This window comes from Neopelma chrysocephalum, unplaced genomic scaffold (genome assembly GCF_003984885.1).
Source record: "Neopelma chrysocephalum unplaced genomic scaffold, ASM398488v2 Primary Assembly neopelma1_245, whole genome shotgun sequence".
Taxonomy (NCBI): Eukaryota; Metazoa; Chordata; class Aves; order Passeriformes; family Pipridae; genus Neopelma; species Neopelma chrysocephalum.
This window is the reverse complement of record NW_020897907.1, coordinates 115,380-126,572: the sequence shown is the minus strand read 5'-3', so window position 1 is coordinate 126,572 and position 11,193 is coordinate 115,380. Positions and strand designations below refer to the sequence as shown.

Below are 11,193 nucleotides of genomic sequence, written 5' to 3'. Positions count from 1 at the left end.
GGAGCGATGCCCGGCCCCTGCCCGCTCCGCTCCCGGAGCGATGCCCGCCCGCACTCACTGCGCCGCCGGCGGAGCCCCAGGCCGTGCCGGGCGAGGCGCGGGCTCCGCAGCACTGCGCGCCCCGCCGCCCGCAGCGCCTCCATGGCGGAGCCGGAGCCGGAGCCGAGCGGAGCCAAAGCGATCCCTGCCGCTGTCGGGGGGGGTCGGTCCCCGCGGGCTCGGCGCACTCGCGTCAGCGCGGCGCTGGCGCCGGGGTTGCCGCGGCAACGGGGGTGGGCCGAGGCGGAGCCGGCGGCGGCGGCGGCAGCGAGGCGGGCCCGTGGGACCCTCCCGGGCCCGTGGGACCCTCCCGGCCCCGGCCTCGGCCCCCGAGCAGAGCGCGATGCAGCTGCGACACGTGCGGACCCTGCTGGCCCCGCAGGTCGGGCTGGGCCGGGCCGGGTCGGGCTGGGGAGGAACGGGGGAGCGGGCCGGGCCCTCCGGCCGTGTGCCCGCTGAGCTGTGTGTGTGTGCCCGCAGGACGGGACGGCTCGGGTGACCTGCATGGCCTGGTCCGCCAGCAGCTCCCGGTTCGCCGTGTGCACGGCGGAGCGCGTGGTGCTGCTCTACGACGAGCAAGGCGAGCGGCGGGACAAGTTCTCCACCAAGCCGGCCGACGCCAAGGTGAGGGGCCCGGGGCCGGAGGTCGCCGGGGCTGCCGCCCTTCCCACGCTCACACCGACTCTCTCTGCAGTACGGCAGGAAGAGCTACGCGGTCAAAGGCATGGCCTTCTCCCCAGACTCCACCAAACTGGCCGTCGGGCAGACGGACAACATTGTCTACGTGTACAGGATCGGCGAGGAGTGGTGAGTCTGCGGTGGGGTCCGGCTCCATCCCGCCCTGCTGTGGGCTCCCCGGGCCTGATCCTCTCCCTGGCACACTCTGCAGCGCCCATCACCTCGCAGGGAGTCACCCAGGTGTCCGTGGGGAACAGCAGGTGAGGTTTCCTTGGCACAGCCCCTCTGGAGCCCTGTCAGTGCGTGCAGCCATCTGGAGCCTGGGCTGTCTTCCCCCGTGTCACAGATGTGTAGCTGTGGCACACACCTGCCCCACTGCAACTTCATTTGCTGGCATGAGTGCTAAATACACAGAAGGGCAGATCACCAGAATTTTGGAAGTTCAGAAATTTGAGTTCTTTTTGATGTTCTGCCTAAAGTTGTGATAAACAAGCAGCATGCAGAAGTTCAGCAGCTTGTGTTTGGCAGTACCAAAGCAGACTGCATACAAGTGGTGGGGTGACTAGAATGGGCAGTGTTGCCAGCCTTGCTGATAGTAATTTTTATCTACCTTTTTCTGCAGGGGTGACAAGAAGGTGATATGCAACAAGTTCATCCAAACGGTGAGACCCTGACTCCTGTTTGACTCCATTTTCTCCAACATATGTAGGAAAAGACAAACTTGGCCAAACTGTACTTGACCTCCAAAATATGCAGGTAGATCCTAAGAGAATCTCTAAATTTTGAGGCATGTATTGCTCACTAAGCTTCAGAGGCCTCCTAATTCCTGGGTACAACACCATAGTTAATTGTTGAACGATCAGTGCAGTCAGTTACAAAACTTTGGGGATTACTTTAGGCATCAGTGGACAGAATATTTTAGGGGAATTGAAAGGGAAAACCAGGAGAGACTCAGCGCCCAACTATTTTTCACAGGTTAGCAACTCTAAACCCCAACATTCCTTTTTAAATAAAATGTAAAGTGTGCAGAATTCAAACTATGCGGTTTCCACATGCTCAAGGACCTCAGGTTTGTGATTTCAGTCAAGTTTGCTCCTTGACCACCTTCATGTTCTGCTGCTTTGTCTCTGCCCGCCTCTGTTAGAGAGCAGTCTGCCCAGTTAGTGTGCCAAGGTTTGCCCTGAGGTCGGTCTGGAAAAGGCAAAGGTGTTATGAATTCCTGGCACAGAAAGCCCTCTGAGTGAGAAAATACAGACTGACTACTTTTATGTTCAGAGGCAGCTGCCTGAGGCTTACCAGGCAAGCGCCGTCACACCAGGACACCCACGTTCTTCATGTCACCAAGGAAGTTCTCTGCTAGGTAGCAGGAATCATCCTTCTTGTCCAAATCCCCTGGGACATAGACCTGCCCCTGATGGAGTTGCTGGCATTTCTGTGCCAGGCTTTCTCAAGCTGTCTCTCAGGAGAAGGGCAGCCTTGGCCTGTGAGTTGAAATCCTACATCTCAAAGTTGAGTCACGGCCCACCACTGTGGCTGCTTTTAGGGTGGCTCAGGAGGCCTCCCTGGCCTCTCTTGAGTGCTCCCTTCTGGCTGTGGGAGGGGAGCTCTTGGAATTCTGTGGCTCAGGCAATAAGAAAGCTGCTGGTCAGCCTCTGTTTCTCTGTGGTTGAGCTTCTGCACTGAGTGGTCATGACACTGGAATAGAGCATCATGAGGAAAAGAGAGCAAGAGGGGCTTGGTGTCCTTTTGTCCCTTTCCTGAACAGGGTGGTTATCACAGGTGTGGACACCTGTAGCCTCCCTGGAGAACCCTTTCCTTGTGTACTGCTGGCTACCCACACCTCTGGCTGGCAACCTGAGAGCCTGAGAGCCTCTCACAAGCTCGGCTGTGCGCAGCATGCATATAAGTTTTTGTATTTTTAATGTAGCAATTCAGTGACTTTTTTTTTCCTCTCATTCTCTCATCTCTCCACGCCTTTTCTACCATTTCTAACAAAATAAATCCTTTATTTTTTCCCGTGCTATATGTGTGGTTTTTTACCACTGTGTCCAGCTTTCTCCTGTTATTCACAAATTTTTCTTGTGTTCAGTCAATATGAGACATCATTTATTGATCCCTTTCCCTCTCCTGGCACTGGGCATTCTTACACACCCAATGATCACAGTGGCACTATTCAGCCCTGCTGGCAAGCCAGGCCTCCTGCTTGAGGGCTGGGACAAGTGTGTGCAAGAGTGACTGCCTTGCAGAAGCAGTGAGCAAATCCCCACTTGTGAGGCTTGTTCCCAAGCTTTTGTTGTGTTAGACTGAAAACAAGAGTCTGCCAGATAATGAGGGAAATACACAGATTCCTGGGAAACAGTGGTAATGAGAATGGGTCTTGGTCGTTGGTTGTACATCTTAATTATGAGCAGTTTGGGTACCATGGGACATTTTGTTGCCTGATTGTAGCTGTGTTTGCTGATAGGAATTGTCAGAATGGGGATAGAAGGTGAAATGAGTAAATGAGGGTGTACATGTATCTAAAGCGTCCCAGATGCTTAAGATGGGACGAGGAGCCAGGGAAGCTGGTGCTGGTGGCACAGTGACAAACACCAGCCTTCTTACTGACTGGAGTTCTGCAGGGTAAATGTGAAGGGCTTCCATTGACTCTCTTGGCCCTCTCCTACAGTTGGGTTTTGCAGTTGGCTTTATTTATCCTGATCCCACCTCAGATTTCGGGAATTTGGAACCAGATTTTGGGTTGTATTTAGTAGTGGCTAATAACAATATTGCTTGTCAATGAAAAAATAAAGGCTATTTCTGATTCACCCAATGAAGATCCAAAGTGCAAGTATTCTCATAGCTATAAGAGAAGCTGGCAGCCACATTATTTTTATGTTTTATACTTGTTGCAAAAAACCTTTTAAAACAGCCATGATTTTTTACATTCAGCCACAGCACGTGGAAAGACACACCCCTGTTCAGTAAGCAATGCTCTCAGAAGAGCTCCATTCTGAACACATCCATGTCACTTTGTTGCCTTCCCTTAGCCCTTCCGAGCCCATTACTTTGCTCTAGCTCACTATTATCTAGTTTAAACTTCAGTGTGCAGGGCCTCAACCCTGCTGTAAGGCCTGCCAAATGGCCCATCTCAGTGTTCATGAGCTGTCTTAGGTGGAAATGGGGCAGGAAGCTGAGTAGGATGGAACTCCTAACCTCTCTTTTTACCTCCTCCTTGGCAGAGTGCCGTAACCTGCTTATTGTGGCCAGCGGAGAATGTCATTGTCTTTGGTCTTGCTGAAGGAAAGGTAGAGAAACTTGTTATTTGCCTGGGTTTTTTTCCATGCTGAGTTTGCCAGGGTGTGCAAGCACCTGGGCTGTGCAGGTAAGAGCCATCAACGTGTGGCACTGAGCACAGAATAGCAACAAAGAGGTTACACTGTGGACTTGAATTTTCTGATTCCCAGCTAGTCCTTGGAGGTTCTGCTGGATCACTTGGTTCTTTTCCCAAGCCTTTCTAGAAATGTGGAAGTGTGACTCCAGCTTTTCTGCTTCTCCAACCTCCCAGAAGGCAGTGAGCTTCCTGTGGTTTCTGGTGCTGGTCATGGACTGGGAAACCTCTGGGGATGTTACACTGGGGAAGATCCACCTTCTGCAGGCAGAAGCAACATTGATCAGATTCTCTCTCTTAGGTTCGTTTAGCAAATACAAAGAACAACAAGTCTTCCACCATTTATGGGACAGATTCCTACGTGGTCTCGCTGACTTCCAAGTGAGTATGGCATTGCTTTGGCCTGCCCTGCTTTGGCTTAGTGTCCTACCTGCTGCTGGCCTGGCATAACTGGTGCCAGTATGGGAGGTTGGCAGAGTGTCCTTCTGCTGTCAGTTACTTGTCAAGATAATAACATCCTGTGCTCTCCAGAAGGAATTCCTTCCTAAAATCTGGTATCTGGCTGTGCCACAGTGGCCTGTGAAGTTTGATTATTCCTCAAACACAGTTCAGGATGAAAGTCTCCATGAGTTTCCTTACGCACATTGATGTATTTTAATCTGTGACTTTATAAGGATTGCATTCATCAGCTTCATCTATCTAATTACAAACATTAATCAAGTTTAAGGGCTAAAAAGAGGTAAAAATATTACACCAGATAAAACTGTGATGGGACTGTAATTAGGAAAATACCCATAAAGTGCAGTTTAAAATTTTTCTAAATTAAGATTTCATTTTAACTACTTTAGTGTCCTTTACCTAAAAACAATGAAGACCTGTCATGGTCCTAGATTTTCACTAAATGCTGTCATTCTGGTGACAGATGTAGGATTTCTGGATTGTCACAGTGTCCACAGTATTTGTATTCTGTCCTTGAGTCTTGGAATCATCAAGACATTAACACTACAAATAATGGACTTAGGCCTGGAGTGTTTGTCCAGATGTTTTTTTCTGCACTGTGTTTCTTTTAGGGGTTCCCAGTGTCACAATATACAGCCTCACTTCTGGAGCAGTTCCAGTGCAAGGGCTGTTTGATACACCTTGCTGTAAGAACTTGTGTGCAGAGTCACTGTTCCACTGAAGATCACTCAGCCCCTCTGGGTTTTAGTAATACAGAAAGTTGGTTAATGTGATTTTACATGATAAAGATACTTAACTGGCCACTCTCTGCTCTCTGTACTTTTGTCTGCTTTGTTTTTACAGACACTGGTACAGGTACTTGATATATCTTCTTCTTGTCTTTGGGGAAGGTTCCTTTGATGAGGAACGTCAGCAGTGACCATGGGACTGGCTCCTGTGGGCAGGGATATGAAAATAAAGGTGCAAATCTTACTGCAGCATTGGATCATGCTGTCTGTTTCTCTGCAGTGTGTCGGGGAAGGGAATCCTGTCTGGCCATGCAGATGGAACCATAGTGCGCTTCTTCTTTGATGACGAGGGCTCAGGTGAATCACAGGTATCAAAGATCCTTCTTCGATGAACAAAATTCCTGTTTGCACAGCCTGCTCCCAGCTCGAGAGCTCTGCAAAGGGATCAGGCTGTGGAGGGAGTGCAAGGCTGGAGAGGAACTGCAGGCTGTGCTTGCTAGTAGAGGTTTTGGGAAGCACTGATGGAGGCAGAACAGTGACTAGATGCTTTGGAATACCCTGAAGGTGGTGGTAAGAGGGGAAGTTATGCTTTTGTGTATGAGGAATAAGGCTGTTCAGGTGTCTGGAAAGACCTGATGTTCAAGTATCCAGGAGAATGATGCTTGAACAGGTAGAGTTCCAGGGAATAGCTATTGTCATCTCCATGCTAAGCAGTGTGTAGTTATTCCAGTTAACCCTGAATCTCAGCCTCACACTCTGTCTCTGGACACCCAGCATTCTGCTGAGCCTCCTGCTCCTCTGCTGAGAGTCTCTCTGTGCTTCAAGTTGTGGTGAAAGGAATGCTGTTCTCAGATCTCTTCACCTGAAGCAATTTGAGCATGGCTGCTCACTGCTGTGACATGCTGAAGGCCCATCTATACTCAGTTATGTTGGGAGTTCAATTCCAGTTTGGTTAATGGTATTGTTCTTACTGATATCAGGAATCCTCTCTCACAGTTATATGAATGGCCTAGTTGATACATCACTCAGTTCTGGTTTCTGTCTTCCTGCAGACTGGGCCAAGCAGACAAAACTGCCCTCAAGAACTGGGCTTTACAGAGGGGCCCATACTGGTCTCACTGGGATAGCTGAGTACAGAGGCCATCAGGGGGCTGGGGCCTTTTGGGTGTTCAGGGTGTTTTTGTCTGTTGTAGGGTAAGTTGGTGGTGCATCCCTGTCCTCCTTATGCCCTCGCCTGGGCTTCCAACAGCATTGTGGCTGCAGGCTGTGACAAGAAGATAGTTGCTTATGGGAAGGAAGGCAATGTGATTCAAACCTTTGACTACAGCCGGGACTTGTCGGAGAAGGAATTCACCACCGCATCCACCAGTCCTGGTGGCCAGTCCATTGTCATTGGCAGCTATGACAGGTACCTGATGGGGAAGTCTCCCCTTTATAGTGCCTCTTTTGTCAGCTGCACACAGTTGACATCTCTGCTCTCTCCTTTCTCTCCCAGGTTACGGGTTCTGAACTGGAGCCCACGCCGCAGTGCCTGGGAGGAAGGCAAGCCCAAGGAAATAGCTCACCTGTACACTATCACAGCTCTGGCGTGGAAGAGGGACGGCTCACGGATCTGTGCGGTTTGTACCAGCAGTCAGCAGTCCCATGCCAGGGACATCCCTGCAGCCTTGCACGTGCTCGTGCATGGAACAGGGCAGGGAGGTGGTACAGGGAGGGCTTTGAGCGGGGTCCTGCTGTCCCCTGGGAGTGCAGTGCAGGTGATACGGTCACACAGTGGCCTGGAGGTGCAGGGTGGGTGATGTGGTCACACCGTGGCCTGGGGGTGCAGGGTGGCTGATGTGGTCACACCGTGGCCTGGGGGTGCAGGATGGGTGATGTGGTCACACCATGGCCTGTGCAGAGGCCAAGACCTTGTGCCGGGGAGCTGCTGCATCAGGTGTGCAGACTGCAGAGCTGTGGAACCTCGTGGCCATGGGTGTGATGGCTTGCTGGCCACAGCAGCCCTCCTCTTTTCCCAGAAGCATGGGGAAGTCAGCATATCTAGTCCAGAGCAGTCTCAGGAGCATTCTTTCCTCTGAGCACCTGTGAGATGCAGTATGAAAATTGAGCTGTTATTTACACTCTGTGCTTCTGTGCTATGTTTTCAGCTCAGTGTTGTCTTTCTTCTACTTTCAGCCGTCGAGCCTTGATCTGCCTTTCTCTATTAAGTTAAATAATTCTTTAAAGGCTCTTAAAATTAATCTTTCTGCAGTTTTTTCTTAAATACTGAAAGTATTTAGGAAAGTTGTTATTTACAACTTTTCTCTAGTAGTTTTTGCATACTTTTGTGTTCAACAATCAAGAATCCTTGAAATATTTTCAGACCGAGAATTTTTGAACGTGTAAACAAATACTTGCAGAGAAGGGAAGGGGGCTAAGGGGTAGGAGATCAGTGAAAGGAGTGGGGATGTTATAAAGAAAGAGATAAAGGTGAAAGGGGTCTGCTGGAAGGGAGGAGAGATTGGGAGGCTAGAGGAGGGACAAATGGGAAACTGAGAAGGATAATGGGGCAAATGAGGATAAAGTTGGTTTTTAACCCCTCCTCCTCCTCCTTTCCCACATTCATGCCAGTGCTTGGTAATCTCTGTTTCTCTGAGAATGGCTCAATCTTTCTGTTGTCTCAAGAAAGTCAGGGCTGATCCTCCTGCATCTGGGGGCTTGAGAAATGTTCCCCAGGACAGCCAGAACTGGTGGGTTTGTGTCTCACCTCTGATTCTCTTCATGTGAGCAGGGTCTGGAGTATCTCTCCTTCCCAGAGCTCACTGACCACGGTGTGTTTGTGTCCTCAGGGCACTCTGTGTGGAGGAGTTGAACAGTTTGACTGCTGCCTTCGCAGAAGCATTTACAAAAATAAATTTGAAATTACATATGTGGGACCAAGCCAGGTAAGAGAATATCAAATGAGGTATGAAATTCCTGATGAAAACCGGATGCTTGCTAGAACTAGACGTGTTTGGAGTTCTGCACCTACAGTCTGTTCATAGCTACTTGTTAGGAAATTCCAGGCACAGGGCCCAGGCTGGCTGGGAATTGGCCAGGATCAAAGACCATGGAGTTTATTTCCTAGCTTGTGAATTTGTGTGAGGTGCCTCCATGCCAGATGCGGACTCCTGAAGTGGTTTAATTTCAACCAAATTGACCTTGTTCAAAATGAGGCAGTAAGGGTGAGCTGGCAGCCTGGGCACCCCTCTGCAGTCAGGGGAGAGAGTGCAGGACTCTCCGAGGGGATCTTGTCCTTGGGGGCCTGCGTAGGTTGTAAATGGCAGAAGTGAGAGTCCCACATGTGTACTACAGCTGTCAAAGGAATGGTAAGGTTTCTTTCAAAAAGCAAAGTGAAATGATGTGAGGGGACATCTAAAAATCCAAGTATCATCCGCCCAGTCTTTCATGGGACAAGAAGTCTGTATTCTCCCTGTGTGTATGGCCTTATACTGCTTTTCCCCACTTTCTCTAGGTCATTGTGAAGAACCTCTCCACAGGAACTCGAGTTGTGCTGAAATCCCAGTATGGTTATGAGATTGATGAGGTGAAGATATTAGGAAAGGACAGGTATCTGGTGGCCCATACCTCAGACACATTGCTGCTGGGTGACATCAGCTCCAACAAGCTCAGTGAGGTACTGGGAAATCTGTGGCATTTCTGGAGTGTCAAATGCTTGATTTCATAACTCAGAGGGTTTGATTTCTGCATGGGAACAATACCTCTGTTTTCAAAGAGTTGTAGAATCATTCAGTTCGGTGTTCCAATGCTTTACTATCCTCATGGAGGAAAGCCTTTTTCCTAACTCTTGGTGGAATTTTGACTGCTGTTTTATGACCATTTCTCACCCTTTCATGGTGCATCTGCCAAAAAACCCTGGCATCATCTTATTAGAGGTCCCTTAAGCCTTCCCTTTTGCAGGCTGAAGAAGCCAAATTCCTTCAGCCTCTCTTCACAGTGTAAGTACTTCAGCCCCAAGCATCTTGATGGCAGTCTGCTGAACTTTCTCCAGTTTATCAGTCTTTCTTGTACAGGGAGGCCCCAAACTGGATGTTGTACGTATGTACATTCCAGATGTGAATGTATGAATCTTAGTGTGTTTTAAAAAAACAAAGAAAAAAAAAAACCAGAATACCATTCATGCCTGCAGTCCCACAGCTTTTGCCAGTGTCATTTCTGGTACCAAACAATTCACACAAAGTTATTCGTTCCCTGAACCTCACAGTGCACAGAGTGCTGGGCCCCTGTGCTGACTCTGGAGAACGTGGGCAGTAGGCCCATGGCTGATAAAAGTAGTAAATAGGCTACAAGGACATATTTGCTTTGTTCACAGAGGTATCCTATGCTTTTAATCAGGCTACTGGTGTGCTGATCAGTCTCCCTGGGAGCAGGAGCTCTGACTACAGACTTGAGCTGGAGAATGGTGATACTTGGTAATGGAACTGGGAGTCTGGCCAGGCTGAAACTTCCAGGTTTCTCAACATCTTACTGCACAGAGTTTTTCTTTTGGTTGCACAGCTATACTCACTTCTCAGAAGGAACAGGGTTCTGAGGAGTCCATTTGCCATCCTGCTGTCTCTCTGAAGTTTTGTTGAAGCAGTGGCTTGGAGCTCTTACTCCAGGAGGGAAGAGGGCAGCTGTAACTTTGGCTTTCAGTTTTCTGCTTCTCTGACCACTTGCCTGTTGTGATTACAGTGCCTATTGTATTTTCCAGTGCTCTTCTCAAATTCTCAATCAGTTGTTCTCCCACTGGCACTATGCTGATCAATCATTTCTAGCATGACCCCAAAAAAGAAAGGTTTCAGCCACCTGTAGTGTGGAGATTCTGCTCCCACCAGTAGTAGCACTGATTCTGTGGAGAAGATTAATGGAGGCAAAGGGGCTGGTTTGGTGCTTTCTGTAATAGAGCTGGTCTGGGGAAGGTGGAGAAGGTGCCTGTGAAGGAATGGGATAGAGTTCCTCGATCACATAAAGGCCTCTTGTCCAAAAGGCAGTAAGATACTACACAGAGAGAACTGGAGTTTGAAGCTAAGGTTAAAGAAACGAAAGTGTGGAATTTGCAGGCTGGAAATGACTGACTGTATTGACAACTGAAGTGCTGGAACACTGTGTAACTCTTGCTGTCTGTTGTGGGAGAGAGAGGAATGGACAGTGCACCCCAGTGCCTGCAGCCTGTTGGCCTCAGCCCATGCCATTGCTTTGCAGGTGGCCTGGCAAGGATCCGGGGGGAACGAGAAGTTCTTCTTTGACAATGAGAACGTAAGTAGGATGGGACAGAATGTTCCCCATGAAGGATGAGTAAAGCTGTATGTGCACGGGCTGGAAAAGTGTCAACTGCATTTCTGGAAAACCCTGTTTCTCAGAAGTTTCCTGGACTTACCCTCTCCATGCAGATCCCAGTCTGCTTCCTCCCTGTAGTTGCATTTTCCTCATGCCAGGTACAGAACAAACTCAGTGTGTGGACTGACATGTTATATAAGTCATAACCCTGAAGGAGACAGGAACAATAAAAGCAACAGCCAGAGATGGTGTTAGAGATACAGAATACATCTGTTAGGGGGCAGCTTGACTCCTGCAGGACTGATAGGTCCAGAACTAAAATCCCCAACCTTGAGGAAAAGCTGGCAGTCACAACAGGAAGCCAAGGACAGCTCCTTGTTCATACCAGAGGGTTGGAATTTAGATTTGTGTTCAGCAGAGTTCTTTTCTACACCTCTCACTGTCAGGTGTGAGTCTCCACATGGCTTTTCTGTGATAGTGTATTCCCCTCTCACTGTCAGGTCTGCATGATCTTTAACGCTGGAGAGCTGACGCTGGTGGAGTATGGGAGCAATGACATGCTGGGCTCTGTCCGCACAGAGTTTGTGAACCCTCATCTCGTCAGGTAAGGATTACACAGAG

At 49.3% G+C, this 11,193-nt stretch overlaps 2 protein-coding genes across 4 annotated transcripts in view; one reads left to right on the top strand and one right to left on the bottom strand.

The window, feature by feature from the left end:
* LOC113977492 (low density lipoprotein receptor adapter protein 1-like) overlaps positions 1–174 on the bottom strand; it is a 7,071-nt gene extending 6,897 nt beyond the window's left edge. For both annotated transcript variants that reach the window (XM_027703636.1, XM_027703642.1), the window contains exon 1: positions 59–174. In XM_027703636.1, the coding sequence (XP_027559437.1) occupies positions 59–143 (85 nt within the window). In that variant the 5' untranslated portion in view covers positions 144–174. The remainder of the gene's footprint in view (positions 1–58) is intronic.
* Positions 175–333: 159 nt separating this feature from the next.
* The window catches only part of IFT172 (intraflagellar transport 172), a 34,231-nt gene continuing 23,371 nt past the window's right edge, over positions 334–11,193 (top strand). Inside the window, exons 1-13 of one of the 2 annotated variants that reach the window (XM_027703649.1) lie at positions 334–421; positions 520–663; positions 734–846; positions 1,340–1,379; positions 3,939–4,004; positions 4,389–4,468; positions 5,555–5,642; positions 6,468–6,682; positions 6,770–6,893; positions 8,103–8,198; positions 8,768–8,929; positions 10,498–10,551; positions 11,073–11,176. In XM_027703649.1, coding sequence (XP_027559450.1) covers positions 383–421; positions 520–663; positions 734–846; positions 1,340–1,379; positions 3,939–4,004; positions 4,389–4,468; positions 5,555–5,642; positions 6,468–6,682; positions 6,770–6,893; positions 8,103–8,198; positions 8,768–8,929; positions 10,498–10,551; positions 11,073–11,176 — 1,325 coding nt within the window. In that variant the 5' untranslated portion in view covers positions 334–382. Of the gene's footprint in view, positions 422–519; positions 664–733; positions 847–1,339; positions 1,380–3,938; positions 4,005–4,256; positions 4,469–5,554; positions 5,643–6,467; positions 6,683–6,769; positions 6,894–8,102; positions 8,199–8,767; positions 8,930–10,497; positions 10,552–11,072; positions 11,177–11,193 lie in introns of those variants that run through there. The other variant, XM_027703650.1, reaches the window with a different exon arrangement.